We start from the raw sequence: 26,437 nt of genomic DNA, 5'->3' as shown, positions 1-26,437 counted from the left end.
TTCGTACCTACGGGCTAACAAGTTTTTCTTGAGAGAAAATAATATTTTTGCATTGTAATATTTAGAAAACTGTAAATATGTTTTTTCCAGCGGAGTCGTTACGTAGAGGAGGTAGATTTTATTTGTGCTGGGTAGCAGATTCATGGCCATTGCGATTTGCAACACTAACACACAGGCAACTATGGTCCCAAGATATTCGGCGTATTTGGTAAGATAAAACATTTACTTTGTACGATAAGTTTTTGCTAAGCGTCTTGTAATTTCTCTTCATATATTTACAGTGAAGACTTATTGGAAGTCATAAAAAATGAGTCTGGACGACCGACAAACAGATTTTCCCTCCGTCTGAGTTCTCAATTGCTGAGAGGAGTTGTGCGCCTTTACCAAAGAAAAGTTTCTGTGTTTATGGGTTTGTAGTTTGTATACCTACTTTGAATTTTTATGTTTATTTATTCAAGAAATCAGATTAGGGACCTAATTTTGTCACAATCTCAATGTTTCAGGAGAATTATGCATGATTGATGCTCGTGTTATGAAAGTAACAAATAAAAAGTAAGTGAATGTTGGATTGCTTTAATTATGTACTTACCTGCATTAAATAACTAAAAAAAAGTAAGTAGGTACATAAGTTAACTTAATTTAATTTTATTCTTTTGACCTCTTAAGATGGGCGAGTGAGGATGATGAACCAGCAACTGTACAAAGAAGACCCCAACTTGCTCCACTGGTCATTGAAGAGGTACCAGATGAAGAAAGAGTTGCAGAAAGGATAGAGGTTTGCCAGCAAGCTATTCAAGTTTTATTGAATTTTATTATTTACTACTTACAAATTTGTTGTACTCCTGATTTCAGAATAGTGGCAATGTGGTGGCAAATATTGAGGACATAACATTGAGAGAACCAACATTACCTCAAAATCAGATACTTTTAGATGTATGTAAATTGTCAAGCTATCATAATTTTTACTTTTTCAAAAACTAATTTACATTGTCAAACTTATAGTATTCTAAATATAACAAAGAATTTTCATTCATAATTTTGAAACAATCTACACAACATTATTTTTAAAAGTTATACAAATTACAAGGTGTAACAAAACTAAGTGATAATACTTCAGGGTGTGAATGGGTTCCCTATACATAGCTTGCTGTGAAAGTAGCAGTATATTATAATTTGTATTTAATAGGACGGTTTTGGAGAGATGCAAGTGCAGGAGCAAGTAATGGAGGTGATGCGAGCGGGGGACCACAGGGAACAGCTCAGTGCTCTGTCAATATCTGTAAATGAGACCGCTCGCTCCAGGCTCGAGGTGTCTACGTTTAGACCCGTTATGGAGGGAGTGTCTGAACATGATATATCAGCGTTCAAGAAGTGTAAGTAATCAAAGGATAAGTAGGACAATATGGATTGTATACCCCTGAACCTCTAGCTGTCTTATTGTCACTAAGATGCTTTGGCCTCTGAACCTTAGTCACCCAATTTTGTCTCATCTACTACCCTATTAACACCTCCATCGTGGGTATTGCAGACACAATAGATTTTCATTTGTTATGCGACAGCCAGCTGCCGCTTGGGGATTGATGGGTTAAGTTATAGCTAATTATTTAAATCTTCCCATTTTAAGAACTCATTTTTTTAAATCATATTTTTTTAAAATAATGAACACAATTTTAATATACCTCTTTTACATCTATTTCTAGCAATGGGAGAGTCACAATTACCAGCTGCAGATTTTGAGAAAGGTAGATTATTACTTAATTTTAAAAACTTTATTAAACAGGGTTTAACACATAGAAGTGATAATACTTCAGAGTTCAGGGTGTGTATGTGTAGTGTCCCTTGTGTAGAGTTCACTGAATGTAGCATTATATTACAGGGCCGTAGCTAGGGGGGGGCATAGTGGGGCAATGCCCTACCTTAAAATCACAATGCCCTACCTTAAAAATACCAATAATCGGCCAAGTGCGAGTCGGACCCGCGCACGAATGGTTATACCGCGCACGTACCGTTATAGTGCAAAAATAGTATGGGACCTACCTACCTACCTAACCCTGAATTTTTTTTTTATTATTTATTAAATTACATATATTATTAAGGCCTTTGTGAAAATTTCAAGTGCCTCATCATTGATAGTTAAGCAAAAAATGTTAGAAAAATCACGTTTGTTGTATGGGAGCCCTCCTTAAGTGGATACACCAGGGGCTAGAGAAATGAAAAAAAAGTACGTGTAATATCTATAGCTGTCTCCCTTACCTCAAGCCTATACCGCAGAACGCGATAGAGACAACTGCAGAAAATCCAGAAAATCAACGATTCGTTGTCCCCTGATTCCTTCTCCAAAACTTAACCGATTTAAGTAGTTTTTTCATTAAAGATTAAAAAAAGGATTGAGCTGTGTTCCTATGTTTTGCTTTTTTTTGTATAATCTAGCCAAATCTGTTTTCTGGACGTTTGAACACAGCGGAAAATCTGGCCATTTTTTTGGGTTTTTGAACGTTCATATCTTATTTAATAATTAAATTATGAAAAAAAAGAAAACATAGGGACATTGTATTAGTGGCCATAGATATTCAGGAAAAAAATTATAACTCTACTAGCATTATCCAGGGAGGAAACAGGGGACAACGTTTGTATGGAAAAAAGGGCGGTGTGGACTCCTCTTAAATATTTAATTTATTTTGTTTTTAGTATTTGTTGTTATAGCGGCAACAGAAATACATAATCTGTGAAAATTTCATTTCTCTAGCTATTACCGTTCTTGAGTTACAGCCTGGAAACAGACGGACAGACGGACAGACATCGAAGTCTCAGTAATAGGGTCCCGTTTTTACCCTTTGGGTACGGAACCCTAAAAAGGAAGACCTAAAGGACTTGCATTACAGGTATTAGACAACAGAAATATACTTTATTCTTATATAAACTATACATTATATTATAGTTAATATTTTTATTATACCTTTAAAAACTTTTTGTTCCGTTGGCAGGATTCGAACCGGCGTCCCCCGGATTAAGCTTCCACACGCCCAACCATTGGGCCACAGAAGTCGTTTATAATAATTCTTTGTTCTGTGTATAGATGGCATTTGAATCACGATTACATGAAGCGATGCGTCCATTTAATTTTAATCTTAATGAAAAAAAAAGATGTAGTACTGCAGTGTGCGAGTCCACGTTTTCAACTTTAACTGCAATTAATAGGCCTCAAAGACTGTCAATGGGTCACGAAAGAATGGCACGTATGGTATTTCTGGCCTTTGAAAAAAAAGAACAAAAAAAGTTGATCTGAACGAAGTTCTTCGCATTTTTAATAATATGGCGAATCGTAGAATTCAGCTGTTTTAAATATTTTATTATTAATTATTATTTTAATAAGTTTGCAGAAACAATAATAATCTAAATATATTTTTAGTCGTATCTACTGACTCGTATCACCCAACCCAACAATTAATTATTATTTCCTCACTCTCACTCACACGTGGATCGCTACATCCAGAAGTTTAACCATATTGTTCGCTTGTTCTTCGTAATTAATAATATCTATAATAATATCTATGGACGCTTCACACCACGTCAGTCTGGCCCCGTGCTAAGTACCTAAAGGACTTGTGTTACAGGTACCAGACAACGGAAATATATTTAATACTTTTATACTATACATATATTTAAGATTTTTATTATATCATAAATATATTTAATACACATCCAGACCCGGGAACATTGAAAACTTTTTGTTCCGTCGGCGGGATTCGAACCCGCGACCCCCGGCTTGAGCTACCGACGCGCTCACCACTGAGCCACAGAGGTCGTCAATTGAGGATTGAGGATTAATTGAGGATTTAATAATTTATAATATGTAGTTCTTAGATATAGTGCTCATGCTTTGTCACAGATTTTTTTTAAGTATCTAAGAATAACTATTGAATGAATTGAATACATCATTGACCTAGAGATAAATCTCTATAATAAACAACAAATACTAAAAACAAAATAAAATCAATATTTAAGGATTCGTGTTTTTTGGCCTTTTTTGCTGCATATTGATATTAATGGCAACAGTAGGCACTGGACATTTTTGCGAAATCACTTAATTAATTAATAATACAATTAAAATAACATTTATATTTAAAGGGGGCTCAATTACAAAAAACACAATTTTGGCCTATTTTTTATCTATAACGGTACGAAACCCTTCGTGCACGAATCCGACTCGCACTTGACCGATTTTTTTTGCTTCCGCCCTACCTGTAACCGACGCTGCCCTACCTCAAATTTGACTAGCTACAGCCCTGTTATATTATTATAATATTTTTTTATCTTTACTAACCATTTGTGTACTCACAGAAATTCCTGACATGCCTGAAATCCATCCCGACTTACCAGCTCCTGTGATAGATAAGTTGGTTCCAGAACATTATCCTTTTATTTTCTATTGTAATTTCCTTTCCTTTCTTCCATTTCTTCCCTTTTCTTGTCAATATAATATTATGGACGTTACTTAACAAATAGAGTGTTTAGAATGACTTTGATAATATAAATGCTGTCTTTGAATATAACAATTCTTTATCATTTTCTTAATAATGATTATTATTTAGTGGTAAGGGCCCAGACATAGAAATAGCCCAGCCACAGGAACAAGCTCAGAAAGAAGGTTCAAGTGAAAGGAGAAGAGAGGAAGAAGAATTTGTACTAGAAGTAATTATTTTAGTCTTTTAATTTTTATTATTTTTTAAATTATATTTCTTACTAAGTAATAGTGTGGTAATATGTTTCTTTATTTCAATTAAAATTTCCTTGATTTCTGATACTATCCATTCCATGTAGGGAATGGCGATTGTCCATTTTTTTTTAATTTTGCTCATTACAAAAACATTTCGAGGAATAAGGTCAGTGATCGTTTTTCTGTATATAAACGAAAAAAATACCCATTAGTTACTTATATTTTTGAACAAATATGTTTAACCTTAGTTTGACCTTCAATGGCATTAAATTAGCAATAAATTCGACCAACATTACGTTTCGAACTTTTGGTAAGCTTCCGGTATCAGCTTTCACATAATGAGAACTTGCATTTGACGAACCAGCCATTATAAATAAGATTGAAAGGAAATTTAAAACATACTACAGAGGTCGATTCGCCGCTGATGATGACGTCAGAGCGAAACTTTAAAAATTTATTGAGAAAAAACTAGCCAATGAATTTCAAAATTACATATTTAATTTATATTCTTAAAATACCCTATTTTAACGAAAAAAAATATAAAAAGTACTTACATGTGATTTTTTTTGGACAATGCCCATTGGCGGCCGATGATGACGTCAGAGCTAGTAATATTTATGTCTATGCGTCAGAGCGAAACTTAAAAAATTTATTTTAAAGTTTCGCTCTGACGTCATCTATACTTTAGTATTTTAACGAAAAAAAATATAAAAAGTACATGTGATTTTTTTTGGACAATGCCCATTTAGTTAAATTGTTTTTATTTATTTTTTATCTATGTATGATAAATTATAATTACTTAAGTAAGGGTCCCACACATAACTCCGAATTCGTGCGAATTCGCATCGCAATGTCATTTTTTGTATGAGTTTTGTCCACGTTTTGTCGCAGATATTTGCGATGCGAAGCGAATTCGCCGTTTTCGCCCTAAGTAAAAGTGGTTGTTTTGTTGTTAAATTATAATATAAACTCTACAACAGAGTACAAAAACGAAAAATGTTGGAAAAGGTGTTCAAAATAAAAAGGGAATGACGATAAAACATGAAAGTTTAAATTTTTGTAGAGGGTAGATAAAAAACAAGTGCGAGTCGGACTCGCGCACGAAGGGTACCGGTATAGAGTGAAAGTAGACAAAAAATTGTGTCTTAAAATATTTACTTTATTTAAATTTTATTATTAATTATTAAAGTACATTTAAGGATTTTGTGAAAATTTCAAGTGCCTAACTGTTACCTTTATTGATTACGAGCAAAAAAGGCCAAAAAAATCACGTTTCTTGTATAGGAGCCCTCCCTATTAATTTTTTGTAGTAGTCTAGCTATAGCGGTTCTTCAGTTATAGCCTGGAGACGGACAGACAGACATCGAAGTCTCAGTAACAGGGCCCCGTTTTTACCCTTTGGGTACGGAACGGGGAACCCTAAAAAACATAATTGTATGGTCAAGAGTAGAGATTGCAATATCTGTAAGTGCCTGTTGGTTTTAAGAGGATACACCAGGGGCTAGAGAAATGAAAAAAAGTACGTGTAATATCTATAGCTGTCTCCCTTACCTCAAGCCTATACCGCAGAACGCGATATAGACAACTGCAGAAAGTCCAGAAAATTAACTATTCATTGTCCCCTGATTCCTTCTCCAAAACTTAACCGATTTAAGTACTTTTATCAGTAAAGATTAAAAAAAGGCTTGAGCTGTGTTCCTATGTTTTGCTTTTTTTGTATAATCTAGCCAAATCTGTTTTCTGGACGTTTGAACACAGCGGAAAATCTGGCCATTTTTTTGGGTTTTTGAACGTTCATATCTAATTTAATATTTTTTTTTATGAAATAAGGGGGCAAACGAGCAAACGGGTCACCTGATGGAAAGCAACTTCCGTCGCCCATGGACACTCGCAGCATCAGAAGAGCTGCAAGTGCGTTGCCGGCCTTTTAAGAGGGAATAGGGGAGGGTAGGGAAGAGAAGGGAAGGGAATAGTTGAGGGTAGGGTAGGGGTTAGGGGATTGGGCCTCCGGTAAACTCACTCACTCGGCGAAACACAGCGCAAGCGCTGTTTCACGCCGGTTTTCTGTGAGAACGTGGTATTTATCCGGTCGAGCCGGCCCATTCGTGCCGAAGCATGGCTCTTCCACGTATGACACACCTTGAATTAAATTAAATTATGAAAAAAAAAAGAAAACATAGGGACATTGTATTAGTGGCCGTAGATATTCAGGAAAAAAATTATAACTCTACTAGCATTATCCAGGGCGGAAACAGGGGACAACGTTTGTATGGAAAAAAGGGCGGTGTGGAATCCTCTTAAGGCTCGATTCCACCGCGGAGCACGCTGTGCACGGCGGCCACGCGGTGCGCGGATTTATATTGTTTGACTAGAGCCTTAACTAATAGTCATAGTCATTGGAGATTGAATCTTAAATAAAGTGCGGTTTTAAATAAAAATAATAAAGTGGGTAGTCCTACTAGCAAGCAAACCGCTGAGTTAAAAAATTGTGAAAATTTGTGTACCTACTTACTTTTCTACTCAACTTTGCCAAGGTAGGTGTGGTATAGGTATATTTTGGCTATTGTATATTTTGCGGCGCCTCAAATATCTCCATAGATTTTATTTAAACTGATTCAACGATTTCAGCGCAAAGTGATCAGAGGTAGACGGAAACGCATTTAATATTTTAAATTAATATGGATTTACTGTGACATAGTTGATACTTGATAGTAATCACGATATTTTAAATACCCTCAAAAATTTATAAATAAGTAATCAGACTCTTTATTTTAAACACCTTAAAGTATTTCCAATTTTTTTTATTTTTAATAACGAGCCAATTTTTAATAAGCTAAATAAATATTTATCAAATAAGTACATACTTACTTCATTAGTATTTTAAAAAGTTAATTTTCAGGAATTGCAAGACGTCGCCGGCCTCGCTCCGAAAAGACGCCGCAAGAACAAACTGATTGTGGACAAAACCATCAAGCTGCCCTCACAGTTCATGGCCTCGAGAATAGAAAATATCAACGTTGAACTACGTTGTGAGGTATGAAAGATAACTTATTGATATGGATTAACCACGGAATGTACTGTGGGATTAACTATAAATTTTGAACTAAGGCCGCGAACTTATGCTAGGTGGTAAGCGATTAGCGCCACTAAGTGGGACAATGAGTAAGTTTTAAAGGCGTTTTAAAATAATTGGTGAAATCATACATTTTGCATGAGCCTTAGCACCTAGGGCTTTCAATTTAGATAGATGCTTGTGTGGTATACTTTCTCGGTGCAATTTCACGTGTCTAAACACTAGGCCAGTGTCTCCCAAACTTGTCGGGACCACGACCCATCTACAAGAAAGTTTAAACTTCGCGGCCCACCTTGTGTCCTGAAGACAAAAAAGCAGCGGTATGTTTCTGCCCTAGCATTTACACGTTAGCCTCATCGTCAGCCTTACTTACAATTACGTTTGCGTTCGAATGCCCCGCCCGGCCCCCGTCCCGCACGCACCCACGACGACGAACGAACGAGTAAAATGACAATCGAACGAGTACGACAATCGTCCTATAGTTTCAGGGCCCAGCCAAAATCTACCCGCGACACAACAGTGGGTCGCGACCCACACTTTGGGAAAAACTGCACTAGGCCGAAGTTACGCGGCGGAAATTCCGCATGATTATCCCGCAATGTATTTTAAATTACCGATGACACTATTCCGTCGCGTTCCGTCCGTACATTGTATGCGTTTGACATTGCGGGCGTAACCATGCAGAATTTCCGCCGCGTAACTTCGGCCTAGTGTGTTTAGATACTAAGGGGGGGTATTACATTATCATTTATATTGGATCATTTCCCGTACACAAATCTCCACTCGGGCTAACTTGTCGCTAGCGGTCATTGACTCCCTGTCAAAAACTTATCATTTTCCATATAAAACCACGATTGACAATATCTGACACTTCATTGTCAATCGCGGTTTATATGGAAAGTGGCAGGTTTTTGACAGAGCGTCAATGACCGCTGGCGACAAGTTGCCCGAGTGGAGTATAGTGCTATCATTTTATCTGAATCCCCATGCCTAGATTTGCGTATCTGCGTTGGTGTGATACGCTTAAGCGTAATTACATAACAGACAAACAGATAGATACACACACTTTCTCACTATATTATTTGTACTTTTTAGGGTCCCGTACCCAAAGGGTGAAAACGGGACCCTATTACTGAGACTTCGATGTCTGTCCGTCTGTCTGTCTCCAGGCTGTATCTCATGAACCGCTATAGCTAGAGTTCTGAAATTTTCACAGATTGTGTATATCTGTTGCCGCTATAACAACAAATACTGAAAACAAAATAAAATTATTATTTAAGGGGGGCTCCCATACAACAAACGTGATTTTTTTGGCCTTTTTTGCTCGATTTTAAAAATGACAACAGGTAGGCATGAAATTTTAAGGGGGGTTCCCATACAAACACACAACTTTTGGCCTATTTTTGGTCTCTAACGGTACGGAACCCTTGGTGCGCGAGTCCGACTCGCACTTGGCTGATTTTTTAAAAAATATTTATTTGTAATAAATAAAAATTTCAGAGCAGCTCAGCGGACGTAATAAGCAAGCTAGTACCGGCGGCGATACTGCTAGGGCGGCCGGCGCACGCGGGACACAAGCTGCACTCTACACTCGGCTACGCAATCACGAGAGCGTTCATCAGACGCTGCGACGCCCCTGACCATTTAGCCGACGATAGAGAAATGGAGGTTCGTGTTTTTACTTTTTGAAGTAGTTAGTAATTAGTAGATAACTGGGGAAGCGAAGTAGAGCCGCAGACAGGAGCAAAGAAGTTTTTTTTTTAATAAGGGGGCAAACGAGCAAACGGGTCACCTGATGGAAAGCAACTTCCGTCGAACATGGACACTCGCAGCATCAGAAGAGCTGCAGGTGCGTTGCCGACCTTTTAAGAGGGAATAGGGTAATAGGGGAGGGTAGGGATGGGAAGGGAATAGGAGAGGGTAGGGAAGGGAATAGGGTAGGAGATTGGGCCTCCGGTAAACTCACTCACTCGGCGAAACACACGTTTCGCCGAGTGAGTGAGTTTACCGGAGGTTTCACGCCGGTTTTCTGTGAGAACGTGGTATTTCTCCGGTCGAGCCGGCTCATTCGTGCCGAAGCATGGCTCTCCCACGTATAATTTTATTGTAACACTCTTTTTTTTGTCTTTTAAAGTGCTTGAATCTGACAAAAATGCTTAGCAAGAAGATACGCAAAACACAAATATAATTATGCACTCAATATTATGAGTCGATTTTGATGTGTCTTAATAAATTCTTCCTTTCTGAGCTACTCTCTGTCTGCCCAGGCCCATCGCATCACCACAGTGTCAAATGCTCACCATTAGGGAATGTTATTATTCGAATATTTTCGATAAGTTTTAAAGAAATATTCGAATATATTCGAATAATACATTCCCTACTCACCATATTTCTATTTTGGAAGCTAAACTAAAACTTTTGTTACAGAAAGCTCTAACTGCTCGACAAAGGCGTGCGTCTATACGAGCCTCTCAGAAACAAGCCAGAGAACCTGTCGAGGTAATGCCGGATTTGCGACCGGTACAACAGGAGCTACTTCCGGAAGTTAGCAATATACCCATGGACGTTAGCAATGTACCCGCCAACGTTAGCATTATGCCCGACGTGGATATTTCATTCCTACCCACGCAGATAGTGGTTACGTCGCCACAAAAACGACCTAGCCAACTTGAAAAGTCGGTTAGTATTCGTTGTTGTACTAGTTATGTCCATATTAATATTATAAATGTGAAAGTTTGTCTGACTGTCACCTTTTAACGCCCAAACCGCTGAACCGATTTTTAACCGACTTACAAAAAGGAGGAGGTTATACGTTCGGCTGTATATGTATATTTAATGCTGAAAACGGACAGAAATGCACACTTTCGCATTTATATTGTTAGTATGGATATGACTGATTTTATATGATGATATGATATCATATTATATTTTATGATTTGTCTCTAAAACCGCACTACGCTGCATAGGTCACGTTTCTGCAATATGAAATAGTGTTAGCTAAGTCGCACTGCGGAGCTACGCGAAGCGGCACTCTAGTAGGCAACCAAAATGTCGCATCGCGGTGCTGCAATGTAGTTATTTATACCTTAACTTATAACTAGTGCGGTTTCACCTTTATATTATACGAGCTTTTGCCCGCGGCTTCGCTCGCGTTAAGAAGTATTATTAAAAACAAACTTTCATCCCCTATTTTAATCACTTGGGGTTGGAATTTATCAAAATCCTTTCTTAGCGATGCCTACGTCATAACATCTACCTACATGCCAAATTTCAGCCCGATCCGTCCAGTGGTTTGGGCTGTGCATTGATATAGATCACCATGTCAGTCAGTCACCTTTGAGTTTTATATATAATATAGATAACTTATGATATTAAAAGGTCGGTTCATAATAAGATAAGATACAGACCGAACATAATTTTAGTACCTGTTAAGACTATTGATACAAAATTGAGTAATTTCATAAATCCCAGTGGCGTAACTATACAGGCAGGGCTGGCAAAACTCCCCTGGCCCCCGACCCAAAAGGGCCCAAGGTCGGAATTTTTTTATATATTGTTTTATTATTATCGTGTCGATTTATAATGATTGGGCCCCATCAATTAGCCACGGGCCCCGGATGCTATACGCCACTGATAAATCCCTAAACCTATGATCACCAAGCAAGTGTGCAGTGTTATTAAGCATGTAAACTTGTATTTTTCAGCCTAAAAGAAAGCGTCACAGTGGCTATATTACATTCCGGCTTAGTAAACAACTTGAAGAAATCGCACGAGGTTAGTATGAATTTTTGTAAGCAGGTACCTACTTACCTACATTGGAAATGATTATAGTATAAAAAATTATATTTTTTTTCCATACAAACAGATTTATATGATGTAACTTACATTATGTTATATATGTATTATTTAAATACTATGTTCTTATTTTTTTATTGATACTATGATGGAAAAAATGTGTGATAAATTAAACCCGTATTTAACGACTTTCAGAGGCCAACGATAAAGAAAATGTGCCTCAAAATTATCCGGCCCCAGTTGATATTATCATGGGTATGTGTTATCTTTATTTTTAGGGTTCCGTACCCAAAGGGTAAAAACGGGATTATTATTCAGTAGCGCCGAATTAAAACTTTTGCCGCCCTTGGCCACTGAAAAATGGCCGCTCCACTATTGAAATATCACTAAAAGTTACGTAGTTATGAGTCGAATTTCCTGAATTATCCAATAAATAATATATTATGAATAAAAAATATAAAAAATCCAAATTTTCAATTCCAAATTGCCGCCCTGGGTACTAGCCCCGACTGCCCCTAGTGTAAATCCACCAGTGTCAGTTATAAAATATTATTATATATTGTACATGGTGCAATTAAACCTTCCTGCCAAATTTTGATATATTGATCCTTGTTAAAAATAAAAAATACACTTATTTTTCTTTTATAGTCACTCAGTACTAAAATGTAGAGAAATAGCTTCCGAAAGTTATCCTAAAAAACACTACAATTAATGGACACGACGCGTCCGACGACACGATAATGTGCTCCCGCGCGCGCGCCTCCCCCCGCGTCACGCCCTCTCATCCCCCGCGCCGCGAGTGACCGTTCTGCAACGATTTTAAATGGGATAAAATATGTCATTTAAAAAATAATAACACCCAATTTTTTTGGTTAAATGGACTCCTAATGATACCAAAGCCATGGAAAAAATTTGGCAGGAACGTTTAAGAGGTTTAAGGCACCCTGTATAAAGATAGTATTTTGATTAAGTTTATGTTTTCCTATAATATAATGAGTAATGAGAAATTGCCAACGGCAAAGAAAATGTGTCTCAAAACCATCAAGTCATGGAAATTGTAAGAGGTAAGCTCGGCTACTTTTATTTTATATTTTTAATAAAATACTAAGAAATGGCATTATACAAACTATTTGTTAATTTCTTTTAGATGCCCACGATAAAGAAAATTTTCCTGAAAATTATCAAGCAGTAGTAGATAACATGGGTAATATGTTTATTTAGTAATAGTTTCTCTTCATTTTATTCCGTAGTAAAGTAGAGAACATTTGAACCGATTTGTCAAATTTTAGTCTTGATATATTTGTGGAAGTCCGGAAAGGTGAGAAAATGTAGAAGTTAGGTGATACGAATTTCACGGGTCTAAATATATATTTTGACCCATATAAATTTTCCAATACATTTAATGATATAATACAATTTTGCAGGCTTAAATAAAGAGAATGTGCCAGACAATCAGCAAAATGCGAACCAACTCACACAAATGTTATACGCGGAGGGCCTCGCTGATGACAAAAGAACTGCGGAGGGAGAAAGGCGCAGACTAAGCGAAAGCTCAGAAACGCCTTTAGGAAGTTTAGATAGAACCAAAGTATCCCTCGGTGACTCTGAGAAAACTACCGACTCGAAAAGATTTATACGGTACGTAATATTACAGTAATTGAATATCAGTATATACCTGTGTAACATTCTATTTTTCGAAAAGGCCGTGCACATTTTAAAGATAGCTCGAAAGAATTGGAACACAAATATAAAGAGAAAATATGTATATGTTATTATAAAGCGTTAAATGTTTGTACGTGAGCCGATATCGCCAGCTTCTCGCACAACTCACACATGAATCTTACGAGCCTCTGGCTAAAACACCACTTTGCCGTGTAGTAATTTTGCACAACTACACTTTCAAACAATAGGTTTTAGCGACGCGTGCCTTGCCACTTAACATATCTTTTATTTCTAAAATCTGCGAGTAGATCCAGTGGTCCAGTGATGTTATCGGTAGCTATTGTACGTATAGTACACTCCTAACCCAACTAGATTTGCCGCTATTTTAAGTTCAAGCATAGGTAACGTGCGCAACGAAGGTGCTGCGAAGCGGTGTCACCAATCGCCATGCCGAAACTTGTTCACATTATATTTCGTTGACATGTGGCGCCACCTTTAATAGCTGCACGTTCCCTATACCAGTAAATGTATGTAATTTTTGCTTAATATAATATTTCTAATTGTAACCCTGTTTTAATGTACTGTATTATAATTGTGGTGGGTAATAAATTATTATTATTTATATTTTTAAGTTTTTACTTCTCCATTAGGGGTATTTCACTAAAGCTGCGGGCTTGTGACCAAGCAGCTTCAGCTTGAGTTGAAAATCAAGCAATCGACAGGAATTTTCTGACGATTCGGCATGTATTAAGAATTACAGCCTTTTGAAGGGTGATATAAGTGAGTGGGTGAATGTTGAGTGCTTTAAGACTACTGTGTAATGTATTTGGGATGATTCCGGTACTCGATATAACTATTGGTATGATTTTAACTATATTAACTTTCCACTGTGATTTTAATTCAATTGTTAGGTCTATATATTTTGGGATTTTTGTTGTATGTGTGGTAGTGAGATTGTGTGTATTCGGTATGGCGATGTCTATTAGGTATACAGTTCTATTTCGTTTGTCATGTAGTGTTATGTCAGGTCTATTGTGGTGCACGGTCTTGTCTGTCAGTATTGTCCTGTCCCAGTACAATTTGTAGTCCGGTGAGTCTAGTATGATTTGTGGTGTGTACTTGTAGTATGGTGTTTCGTCTGTGATGAGTTTGTGCTTGAGTGCGAGTGTCTGGTGTATAATTGTGGCTACTTGGTCGTGTCTATGTTTGTAATCTGTTTGTGTGATTGATGAGCAAGCGCCTGTTATATGTTGTATTGTTTCAGGATGTTTGTGGCAGTGTCGGCAATGGTCACTTCTATAGTTACTGTCTTTTATTATGTGTTTTCTATAATTCTTGGTATCTATTACTTGATCCTGTATAGTCAGCATAAAACCTTCTGTTTCAGGAAAGAGCTCGCCTTGCTTCAACCACGCGTTTGACGCTATTTTGTCAACGGCATTATTGGTAAGATCAAGGCGGTGTCGTCCATGTAATGATTTTTGGGTCCATGCGTCAATTTTTTGTTGGTTTGTGTAGGTATTTATTTTTTTAGTGTTATCAGCGAGTGTGAGTGGTGTGTACGTGTCGGAGTTGCAGATAGCTTGGTGAAGAGTTTTGGTTTGTGCGTGATTGTAAAAGAATGTTCTGAGAAGTGTTATTTGTCTATTGTGTAGATTTAGGATATCAATCAGTCCTCTACCTCCTTCATTTCTAGCTAAAGTTAAACGTTGGACACAGGCCTTTGGGTGGTGTTTCCTATGTTTCGTCATTGTTGTATTAATAATTCGTTGTAAATTTTTTAGTTCAGTTTGGTTCCAACGTATTATACCAAAGGAGTAGGTAAGTATGGGTATGGCGTATGCGTTAATTGCTTTTATTGTATTTTTTGCGTTTAAGTGTGTGTGTAGTATTCTATGTAATCTTTCTTTAAATTTTTGTCTGAGTATATTTTTCGTTTCCGTGTAGTGTATTTGTTGTGATTGGTAGTATCCTAGATATTTGTATCCTTCGATCGGGTCTACCACCTCAATTATTTCATCATTGCTAAGTTTATATTCTGTGTGTTCTATTGTACCATTCTTTACTGCCTGTATTTTACATTTGTCTATTCCGAAATCCATGTGTATGTCGTTTGAAAACGTTAGTGTGAGATCTGCTAAAGTGTGTATGTTGTTCTGTGTGTTTTCAAAAATTTTGATATCATCCATGAACATGAGGTGTGAAAGTGAAGTATGGTGCGAGTTATATTTTATCTTAAATCCACAGTTGCTTTGATTCAGAATGTGTGAAAGAGGATTGAGTGCAAGGCAGAACCAAAGCGGGCTTAAAGAGTCTCCTTGAAATATGCCTCTTCTTATACAGTGTGTAACAAAAATAAGTGATAATACTTTAGGGTGTCTACGTGTTCCTTGTAGAGAGTTTACTGTGAAAGTAGCAGCGCCTTTTTGGCCTTCCAGCGCTGCTACTTACACGGTGAACTCTCTACAAGAAACACGTACACACCCTTAAGTATTATCACTTGTTTTTGTAACACCCTGTACAGATTATGTCGGTTTCAGCAGCTTTAGAGGAATCAAAAAATTATATCTTAGTTTGCCAGTTTGGCATCGTTTTCTCAAGGCGGTTTGTAATGATTGGGCTAATTTTATAATGTTTCAGAATGTAGATGAGCCACGAGTGGGGAACTGAGTCAAACGCTTTCTTATAGTCTATATACATGGTATATATGCTACGTTTCTGTTTTAAGGCCTGTTGTGATATTACGGAGTCTATGATAAGTTGCTCTTCGCATCCTTGACTAAACTTACGGCAACCTTTTTGCTCTTCGGCTAGGATGCTATGTCTGCTTATGTGTGTGTATATTAAGTCAGTTATGCATGCTGTAATAATCTTATAAATATTTTGCAGACAGGTTATGGGCCTATACTTTGCTGGATTTGTAGTGTCTGAATTATCTTTTGGCAGCATGTATGTTATACCCTGCGTGATGAAGGATGGGATTGTGTCTGGTGATTGTATGAATGAATTTATGTGCTTGTGTAATAGTGTATGTATTGATGTGAACTTTTTGAACCAGAAAATGTGTATGTTGTCAGATCCAGTCGCTTTCCAATTGTGTGTTCTCCCTATAACAGCTTTCATCTGTTCTAATTTAATCTCTTCAAATTCCATTTCAGGTAGGTCTTTTAATCTATATTTATCTTCTTCGATCCATTTACTGTTTTCATGTTGAGTGGGGTGGGACCATATATTTGACCAGTATGTGTGCATGGATTCAGGACTAGGTGTAGGGCTATGTTTGTTATTTTCTTTTTGGGTAAGCTTTCTATAGAATATTTTTTCGTTATTGTTAAATTCTTTATTTTGTGTTTTTCTGGTGGTGCATTCATTGTATCTTTTTAATATATTTGATAATATGTTTAGTTTTTGTTTTAGGGTATCTAAGAAGTGGGATATGTCAGAGTTTTCTGTCTCATGCTGTGAATGGATTTTATATTGTTCCTTAATTTTGGTAATCTCTTTTTCTAGGTGTGGTGATCGAGCACCCTTTGCATATGCGGTAAGCTTGCCTATATTGCTCTAAGTTTGTTTATTCTGTCTTCAAGACGCTTATGCCACCAGGGCGTTGTCCGCATCCTGTGTGCACAATCTGTATTAGTATTTATTCTGACTCCATAGAATTTTGTTGATATGTATGCTGCGGTATAGACTGGTAAGTATGAAGTGTGTTAAAGTCAGTGTCATCTTCAAGGAAATTAGGGAGTATGTCAGTATTGATATGAGTCACTATCTGATATAATTTTTTTGAAGGCTTCAGTTTAGGCAAGGGCGAACGTGATGTTGGATCTGTATCTTTAAACACCGTAAATGTTTCTGTGAACATTTCCTTCAGTTGTGTCTCTAATTCTTTTGGTAATTTTATAGATAAAAGATTTTGTGTTGAGACTATGATATCATTAAGGTTTTGAATGCAGTCTTCAGTTAGCGTGGGAACGCTATTATTTAACGGACTTTGCGGTTGTTTACATGTTCTAGGCTATTTTCCGTTGCTAAAATATCTATTTCTTTTTGTACATCTTCACGTATTGCTTAAAGCTGATCGTTTGATAAGAGGTTATTACTGACAATAGATCTCCGTTGCTCTTCTTCTTCTTCTTCTTTTAAAAATGGTGCTATCCTTTGTATTGAGAGGTGAGCTATGGAAGGGCATGTGGCTGTAATTTTTTGATGTAATAACGGTCTGTAAGTAGTAAGGTCAGTCTCTAGTCTGGTAATCCTGTAGTAAGCTCTCATTATTTTTTCTTTAATCTCGGTCGTCCATCTCATTCTCTGCGTGTGACCAGTACTATCTAATTGTGTCATGTCTTGTCCGTTTGTTAAGAGTAGATTTTGGTTGTGTAGAAAAAGATTTGCATCGTTTTTTATCTGTAAAATTTCTTCGTGACTAAGGAGATGTCTTTGGATTATTGCTCGTCGTTGGTTACCTACTCTCTCTTTGGTTGCTACTATTTCCGGAAATTGTGATGAAAATAGTGTATGCAGCTGTGTCAAGTATGATTTAGTATCCGTTTCTAATTTTGTGAGGACGAAATATTGGTGCATTATGAAAATGTTCATTTCTTTAGACCATTTTTGACGCTTGCACTTTAAACTACAGGAGGGTGCAGTAACTCTGGCTATACAAGCCTCCTGCACAACATCCATAGTAGATTCGATTGATGGAGATGAATTTGATGAACTGGATTTATATGTCATGAGATATTAAGCTGGAGACGATGGCGGCGATGAAATTATTATTATTATAAGCGATTACAATTCCAGCGACGAGTGGGGCACACAGGGGACGATGCACAAGATTTACGCGGCGGTGAAGGCGCGTCGCGCGCACTTGTCTGACGCCGCGGTCCGCGTGGAGTCGCTCGTCGCGAGCGGCCCTGTGCTCGCCGGACATCAACGTGTTATCGCCGCTCGCTGCTTCACCTCCATACTCAGTAAGTTTCGCATCCTTACTAATATTATTTAATGGTCTGTCTGTCTGTCAAGATGCTACAATCTTTGCTCTTTAAATGTCTGAACCGATTGAGATGGATATAGGATAGTTTTTTTTTTTTTGCAGAAAAATGTTATGCACTTCGTAATAATATCAAATTTGAATCCTCAATGATCTTTACACATGATAAATGCGAAAGTGTGTTTTTCTGCTACCCCTTTACGGTTAAACATCTGCCATTTAATTTGGTATATAAATACATTCGAGATGGGAAAGGACATTGTTGTGGAAAATGTACGATTCCAGCGCGATAAACGAATTTCGGTGCAAAGGAGTTGCGGCTGTCATCTAGTTCATAATTATACCATATATATGTCACCGTAAGATTATAAACACCGCGAGATTGTAATATGACGAAGTGATGGATTGTAAACAAACAGTTTTCCGGTGATTTTAAATTAATTATTTCGTATTTAAAATAACTTCAATGCCAAATAGTATGAGATGATGTAACATAAAATAAAATTTAGATATATTTAAAGTGCTGTTTGAATGTTCGGTTATTAAAATTAACCTAATTTATAATTCAAACTGCACTTTATATTTATCTAAATTTTATTCAATGTTATACATCAAATATTCAGGCATTTGAAGTTATTTTAAATAGGAAATAATTAATTTAAAATCACAGGAAAACTGTTTACAATCCATCACTTCGTCATATTACAATCTCGCGGCGTTTACAATCTTACGGTGACATATACAGCTTGACAAGGCTTTAGGGCGTTCGCTGCGTTGAGCGTGTGCCCGTCGCGGGCGCCCTTGCCGTGCGCTCGCCATAGTAATCGTGCGACGGCTGTCACGATTAGGTACTATGGCGAGCGCACGCCGCGGGCGCCCGCGACGTGCAGCCGCGACGGCACAGAATATCAGCCCCGGATCTTCAATTTTTTTCAGGCGGGGCAAAAACTGAAAAATGCCACCCCCCACGGGGGGGGGGGGTTCCTAACGTAAAAAAGCGGCCAAGTGCGAGTTGACGAGTTCAACTCGCACTTGGCCGCTTTTTGACCGCCCATGAAGGGTTCTGCAGCAGCCTAAATACCTACTCTGCCTACGGACACGCTCCACAGTATAATTTTTTTATTATATTGTAAATAGAAAAAAAATACAATATGTATCTCGCCGATGACAATAATATTATATTGTCGATTGGACAAGTAAGATGGATAGTAAAGTGGGACCCCCCCCCCCCTTATATACGCCCATGCCGCCCCCCTACCTACTTATGTTTATTTGCACCTTTATCATGCATATAATTTCAGCTATCAATATTATGTAGGATATATAATATAATTAACAGGGTAGGGTTTAAAAGCGTGCGAGAGCCGGGCGCGTATTTTGAACTATGCCTACGCGCCTCGCGAATAATAAATGTTCGTGCAGCACGTCTCACTCCGCAGTCCGCGCTCAGGGTATCGGTCAAGTTGATATGGCCATGAAATTGCTGTACTTGTGCTATTACATATTTTATTACGTGGTCAATGATGAGTTGTCCATTGGTCCGTGAAGTATGAATTTGGCCGCCCCCTGAATTTGCCGCCCGGGGCACAGACCCCGGCTTGTCCCCCCCTAGATCCGGGGCTGCAGAATATATATTAGTAGGACCAAGCGACGAGCACACGCTCAACGCAGCGAACGCCCTTAAATGAACGTGGCGAAAAAGGAACTAACGCTGCCATCAATAACATCATACAAAAACGTCATTTTTGACAGTTCTCCTTTACCAGCAGCGCTCCCGCGAACTTTACAACATTATTTATATTTATTTATATCTCATATATAAATAAATAAATAAAATGTAAAATAATTATACTTACCTCATGTGACCACACAAAAACCTGCCAGAGGCAAATCGGTGATCACAACTTTGCATCTTGTAGTGTTGCTGTAAGCCAAGTAAGCGCACTCAGTATTTTTATTACAACAGGCAACAGCCACATTTTAACTTTGAATTTCATTTTACTATAACAATATTTACTTTTTTAATATTTTTTTTAATTTATGCCTTCAGTCATGTTTATGAATGGTCATTGGTCAAATTTTAATAAAGGCGTTTTATCCACCTGATTTACGCCTCCAGTCTAACGCTGCGAACTGCGAAATAGCGGCAAACAGATTTACTGCCTCATCCGCCACACGACAATGCGTTATAACTTATATTGCATCTCGTTCTATTCCTGTTTCGCATTGGTTTCGCAGATATTTCGCAGTTCGCAGCATCGGTGGAATAGAGGCGTTACATAATCAGATATTAATAATAATTACAAACACCATACTTGCACCGACAGATGTCACTATTGTTGAATGTAATATTGTTAAATTATATTTCAGAACTCAAACAGCATGGATTTATAAGAGTTCATAAAGACCCAGAAACAAATGAAATACTCGATATAGAGCTTGGTAGCAAAATTATTGAACGCAAGTAACAAAACAGTTTTAGTCATTAACAATAATTAGTCGTTATGATGTACTGTTTAGTTTATAATTAATTTGTTTTGTTTTTTTTAGTATCCCGCGTGTTTTTGTTATTACCGTTATTGTTATTTTATTTGTTGTCTATGGCGTCTTAATTGGTTTTTCATTATAATTCCAATTTTTTTTAACATTTTTGTTACACATTGTTTTTTGGTAAAATAAAAAGAGTCATCGATATGAACAATTTATTTGAGTAATTTATCTATACATACATATTACATAATGATATGATTTCTGTACAATTTACACAAAGCCACTAATTAGTTGACGTCAGTTGACAGTTTTAGTTGAAACTTTGTGAGGGAGATGACTTAACAATTTACACTAGAACGAATGGAAACTGTACATAAAATAGTTGACTTACTCATTTAAAAATACTTAATTTATACATTAAATACAGTCATACAATGGAATTTTAATAATATACTTATTACACAATTCAGTAGGCAATTATTTTACACGATGATAGAACGTAAATTGGATCTAAATCGAGCCTAAGCATGTAAGCATATCACCTATGTCTTTATACAAAATCAGTCTCCTACTATTTGTAAACCACATGTGTAGACTGTAGACTAAGAAGCTGATAGCTACAAAAAAGCCGGGCCGAATTTTTTATTTATTTCTATACATAAGATAATGATTGTGTATACTCTATACAGCGTTGCCAGATTTTTTTTTGTGTCAAGTCGGGACTTTGGAAAATTTTATTAAAAATAGCGGGATTCTTCCGTCAAAAGCGGGACATAGTAAAAAAATGTATAAAATCAAAAGTTTTCGATTTTTTATTTGACTTAAAATTACGTTTACGTGACAATAGGCAAAAGTAGCCATAAAAAATCTACCCCTCAGCACGCTGCACGTACTATTTATTATATTCGAGTTATCCCCGAAAAGCGGAACTGAGCCTGTCCCGCGCGGGACACTTAATTTTGATTTTAGATGATAAATTCGGGACGTCCCGAAACAATCGGGAAGTCTGGCAACGCAGCTCTATAGCTTCTTAGTCTACAACCACACATGTAAACCGAAACCGGCTATCAGCTATCGGAGGCGATCGACTCAAAATCGACGCTGGACGATTGGACGCACTTTAACAGATATAAATATCTAACACACACCCGCAGGCCACCAACAGAGTAACAGATATACTTTAGGGGCCGATTTAACCGAACGGGAATATTCTTAGCTTTGATAATATAATTTGACAGCTGCTATGTGTAGAAAAAGAGACCTTATTTAACTCCTAGAAAGCTATTCCCGTTTAATTAAACGCACCCGCAGTCGATCGGCGTTGTGAATGCTAGCCTTTGGCTCTATACACTGACTTGTTTGCATGACGTTAGAGTTAAGACGTAATCACTAAATGGTAGCGAAATTCTAATTTAATGTTTAAAATATTAACTGCATACAATTAGTAGTTATGTTGTCGAAACGAATGGTGGCTCGTTATAAAGGAACTGGGGGCCCAAATTATGTTACAAGGTTACGAATTAAAAATACATAACAGTCTTTGGTTTACACTTCACTAGAGCTCGACCATACATTTTAACTCAAACTATAGCGCTAATTTCTATTAGTATTTTAAGCTCTGCAGTTGTAGTAATTTAAAACAATATTAAAACAGAAACAATAATCAAGATATCTTCGTCGCACTGTAATCGTATATTCTATGACAACTCAGCAATCCACGGCGCCGATGACATTCGTCTCATTTCACAGCCTTGCTACAGTCGGTTTATTCTCACTCACACCTGCCCACCGGGCTTAGGAATGCAAAAATTTATTTAAATAGCTACCATTACGCACAATTTTTTAAAACATTGTAAGGTTACAGTAATTTAAGAGTTATTTTTAACTTACATAATATAGACGCTGAAATATTTTGCCTAGATTACATTACAACCAGAAAGTAAGGTTATTTTTGAATAATTCATGTAATTACATACGAACTAGTTACATCATTATAAATTCATTAAATTAATAAATATTTTAATCATCAAATCATCGTAAACGATTCCACTCAATTAGAATAGATAAAGAGTCGTAAACAAATCCAAAGTGTGAAATTATCACAGATATACTATTCGGAGACGAGTGTAACGGAGATTAAGATCTGCACGATATAACTTCAAAACGTTCAAAGGTCTAACACAGTCTATTTTACTTGCGAAACGGCGTGTGACCGGTGCCACGTGACTACTCCGGGCGAGTGGGCCAGTGCTCGCGTCAAGCCAGCGAATCATCCTCGAACTCCCTCTCGTCCTCGCCCGATCCGTACTTCATGCTCTCGAAGTACTGCTGCGGTTTGCCGTTCCACAGCGATTCGCTTTGGGAGTTGAGAGATTTTAGGGTTTTCAAATCTATGGAGTCGATGTTCTCGTAGAGTATCGATTTGGTGAGTTCGAGGGCCAGGTTGGGAGGGCTCTGGTACGCGAGGGGCAGAGGGCGCGCGCGCGGTAGCCTCGGGAAGAGCGGCGCGAGGCGCTCCGTGCGCGCCAGGTACTCCGCCACCAGCGCCGCGCGCTCGCCCGCCAGCGTACACCCATCACCGTTCTGTCGACATCCCGACAATTAAAACGAGTCTCGCACGACATCGTCCACGCCTTCCAGTTGACTTATAAAAACGATCAAAACGCTCACAATAGGAGGCATTTTGATCGTTTTTAACGTCAAGTGGAACGCGGGGCGTGTGTAACATCTTTCGTCTCGCCATGTTATTTGTTGTTATAGTAGCACGCCCTGTTTTCCTGAACCACGCTTTCTTCGCGTACTTCAGAATCACTTTCACAGATTCTATTAAGCGCGAGGGAAGATGTTACACATCAAACGTTAAGTTGGATCAGTAGAAATATTACATATCGCAAGTAGAAATACCGAGAAGGGAGCCCGTATAAAAGTAGCCTTATAGACTATAGTAGACTTAAAATAAAGTGAATCTCAATGCAGATAATTATAAGAAATTATTTTTAAAACAATATCAACAAGGATACTTTTACACTAGCGCGACCGTAAGTCGTGACACGTGAGGTAGTTGACTGGTTATAAAAGTATATGCGTATCTTTAACATGAAATGATGATGAATCCATTAAACTCGATAAAAACTTAATGCAGAACAGTAGTTTACCACATAATTTAGGTGTAAACACTATAGTAAATAGTAAAAAGATTTTATTCATAATTTATCATAGAGCTAAAGACAAGTATAATAGTACATGTAAAAGGACATTACAAGAGGAAAAAAGCAGAGTAGATAGAACTAAGGAGTACCTCAAGTTCAAACAAACGGGCGAATATACGCGAGTTGGGTGCGGCGCATTAGTATGGCGCGCGCCGGCCGATCTGACATACAACGTGAAGCGTATCTAGATTTCTTCGTTCGTTCTGTTTACTCTGACAAAATATCTTAAACGTTACACTTTTAGTATTGAAACCTAAATATAACATAGAAAAATAATAGAGCACTATTTATGTGGAATATAGACATTAATAACATTTCCGGTTATTTATATAAAATCATATACCTCGCGTTCCACTTGACGTTAAAAACGATCAAAAAACTTAAAATAGGAGGCATTTTGAGCGTTTTGATCGTTTTTAACATCAAGTGGAACGCGGGCATAATATTATGTAGTAGAGTAGTAGACTGTCGAAATGGGTAATATTAACGTCCCTGTTCTGCATTAAGATTTGGGTCATGATATTTTAATGTGCGAAATCGGTTAAACGATGTCAGTAACATTACACTCACAAAGTATAAAATCTTATTTTAGGTTAACAGTAATAATGTTAAGGAGAGGTATATGAGGTGAGACAGAAATAATATAACATAGTTTTCAGAAATATCATTACCATTCATTGAAAACTCCTATTAAATCTGTCATCAAACAACACAGATTGCAGTGGTTCAGTTAGCGTGTTTTCTTTTAATTATTGTGAGCGTAAGCTTGATAGTTAGGTTTATTGTACGTTTTGTGCCAAATAGGACCTACATGTGAATATAACAGTGCTTATTAGCCCAGCGCATCTGTTTCGTTTACTGTGACTAGCCAATTAGTTTATTTTATGCCACTATGTCAATAAAATACTAAATAAAAATTAAGTATCGCAAATTAACAATTCTACAAGTAAAAAAAGTGATGGTGTGTGCTGCATGATTATTGTGCTTTTGCAGAAAATAGTGTATAAAATTCTTTACAGACGTAAATCAAGCGGGAGTACTAATTTTATGACATTGCATTACGCAATGCAGATTGTTGAATCACACTACTCAGTAAATATTATTAATTTATAAATTATGGAGCAAATTAAAACCAATACCAAAGGTACTATTTAAGTAACCGTTATTAATCTTACGACATATCTATTGCGCGCGGTAACCGCGTCGCATAACCTTTGCAAGTAAATGTTGCAATTTCCACCAAGTGATATGACAAAAATTATATTGAAACTGCCAACGTTTAATGATATATTCATCAATATCATATTTCCTAAATTATTTTATAATTTTGGCAACAAAAAACTAATCTATGCTAACATGCTACGCATAAAGCTATGTTTTTAAACTAAAATTAGGATGAATCTACAGCATGTATCGGGGTGATAGCAAACTAAACGAACACAGCATGTTCAAAAGCAAACTATAAAAATATTACCAAACCATAAACCAATATTCTCACTGGCACCCATACCGTATAACTTGTAGCGCGAGGGAACCAACTGAAAAAAAATATTTTTCTTATCCCCCTGACCAGAGACGTGTTCATATAATCACTTCGAACACAGTTTAACACTGATAAGTGATAACAGAAAATATTTACAAATTACAATTAAATACTGTAATAATTGTTTGCTAAAACTTATCGGAAAAAATAAAAACCGTTCTACATATTCACGAAAAGATGAATGTAATCAATAGGTAGTAGCAAACATTTTCGGGAATATTTAAAGCGGTTTTACCATGACAATATCAGTGTTAAGAAGCATGGGATATGGCGATTAGTAGCGAATAGCATGCCCGTAAACGAGAACCGAACGTTAAAACTGAATCGAACGAAAACTTACGATCGACATAATGGCATGAGCGGCATTAAAACGGGGGGTGGTAATGAGCACGGAACAGTTATTAGTCACTGGTCGGGTGCACTGTCACACGGCGGCGGTCCCGCTACGAGTCCTTGGGCAGGAACCACGTCCAGATGGACCGGGAGCGCACCTTGTCGGGCGGCGCGGGCGCGGGCGAGCGGCGCACGGGCACGGCGGAGCGCGCCGGCCGCGTCGCCGCGCGCGAGCCGGAGCGGGACGAGTGGGCGGACGCGGGCCGAGACGGCGGCCGCGGGGCTGTGCCCTTGTGCGCCGTGTGCAGCGGGATGCGGCTGGGCTTGGGCCGCGGCGTGTCTACGCTGCGGTCCGCGACGCTGCGGTCCGCGACGCTGCGGTCCGCCACGCTGCGGTCCATACTGCCCGCCATGCTCGGGCGCGGCGTCTCGGTGATGCGCGGCTCGTCGGGTAGGCGCAGCGGCTGCATCTCGCGCATGCTGCTGTGCGGGTCGTCGCCCTCGCTTCGCTGTCTGCTTTCCAGCTGTCTCACTCTCGCCTTCGCCCCTTCCAATTCTATACTCTTCTCCTCGAGCTGAAATCACATACAAAATATTTTCAATGCTATTTTAATTTTATTAT

At 37.8% G+C, this 26,437-nt stretch overlaps 3 protein-coding genes across 8 annotated transcripts in view; 1 reads left to right on the top strand and 2 right to left on the bottom strand.

Moving 5' to 3' along the window:
- Positions 1 to 20,787, top strand: LOC121739951. 2 transcript variants are annotated; one of them, XM_042132587.1, is made up of 19 exons: positions 1 to 208; positions 282 to 409; positions 504 to 552; positions 667 to 775; positions 853 to 933; positions 1,187 to 1,373; positions 1,701 to 1,742; positions 4,342 to 4,396; positions 4,593 to 4,692; positions 7,617 to 7,751; positions 9,291 to 9,458; positions 10,218 to 10,469; positions 11,495 to 11,564; positions 11,781 to 11,842; positions 12,595 to 12,649; positions 12,733 to 12,789; positions 13,010 to 13,223; positions 18,051 to 18,220; positions 20,611 to 20,787. In XM_042132587.1, the coding sequence occupies exons 1-19, from the start codon at positions 78 to 80 to the stop codon at positions 20,706 to 20,708; spliced, it is 2,163 nt and encodes a 720-aa protein (XP_041988521.1). In that variant the 5' UTR covers positions 1 to 77; the 3' UTR covers positions 20,709 to 20,787. The 2 variants fall into 2 exon arrangements, with proteins under 2 accessions (XP_041988521.1, XP_041988523.1); XM_042132589.1 differs by lacking the exon at positions 12,595 to 12,649 and having other exon boundaries at positions 11,781 to 11,840.
- Positions 20,788 to 21,677: 890 nt separating this feature from the next.
- Positions 21,678 to 25,940, bottom strand: LOC121739955. Of its 5 annotated transcripts, none has more exons than XM_042132594.1 (3): positions 25,823 to 25,908; positions 25,414 to 25,477; positions 21,678 to 23,313 (listed from the first exon to the last, which is right to left on the bottom strand). In XM_042132594.1, the coding sequence occupies exons 1-3, from the start codon at positions 25,846 to 25,848 to the stop codon at positions 22,987 to 22,989; spliced, it is 417 nt and encodes a 138-aa protein (XP_041988528.1). In that variant the 5' UTR covers positions 25,849 to 25,908; the 3' UTR covers positions 21,678 to 22,986. The 5 variants fall into 5 exon arrangements, with proteins under 5 accessions (XP_041988528.1, XP_041988526.1, XP_041988529.1 ...); XM_042132596.1 differs by having other exon boundaries at positions 21,679 to 23,313; positions 25,450 to 25,477; XM_042132592.1 differs by lacking the exon at positions 25,823 to 25,908 and having other exon boundaries at positions 25,414 to 25,587.
- LOC121739953 (actin cytoskeleton-regulatory complex protein pan1) overlaps positions 25,926 to 26,437 on the bottom strand; it is an 84,377-nt gene continuing 83,865 nt past the window's right edge. Inside the window, exon 5 of the mRNA XM_042132590.1 lies at positions 25,926 to 26,390. Coding sequence (XP_041988524.1) covers positions 25,926 to 26,390 — 465 coding nt within the window. The remainder of the gene's footprint in view (positions 26,391 to 26,437) is intronic.

This window comes from Aricia agestis, chromosome 2 (assembly GCF_905147365.1).
Source record: "Aricia agestis chromosome 2, ilAriAges1.1, whole genome shotgun sequence".
Classification (NCBI taxonomy): domain Eukaryota; kingdom Metazoa; phylum Arthropoda; class Insecta; order Lepidoptera; family Lycaenidae; genus Aricia; species Aricia agestis.
Note: the sequence above shows the minus strand (reverse complement) of the source record. Positions and strands in the feature narration are given on the sequence as shown.

Excerpts from the sequence above, each read along its gene's own strand:
- LOC121739951 (XM_042132587.1), top strand. The coding sequence starts at position 78 with ATGTTTTTTCCAGCGGAGTCGTTACGTAGAGGAGGTAGATTTTATTTG. Across the intron at positions 410-503 it reads AAAAGTTTCTGTGTTTATGG|GAGAATTATGCATGATTGAT; the intron begins GTTTGTAGTTTG and ends TCAATGTTTCAG. Across the intron at positions 776-852 it reads GAGTTGCAGAAAGGATAGAG|AATAGTGGCAATGTGGTGGC; the intron begins GTTTGCCAGCAA and ends TCCTGATTTCAG.
- LOC121739955 (XM_042132592.1), bottom strand. The coding sequence starts at position 25,524 with ATGAACACGTCTCTGGTCAGGGGGATAAGAAAAATATTTTTTTTCAGT. Across the intron at positions 23,314-25,413 it reads GAATATTGGTTTATGGTTTG|AACGGTGATGGGTGTACGCT; the intron begins GTAATATTTTTA and ends GGATGTCGACAG.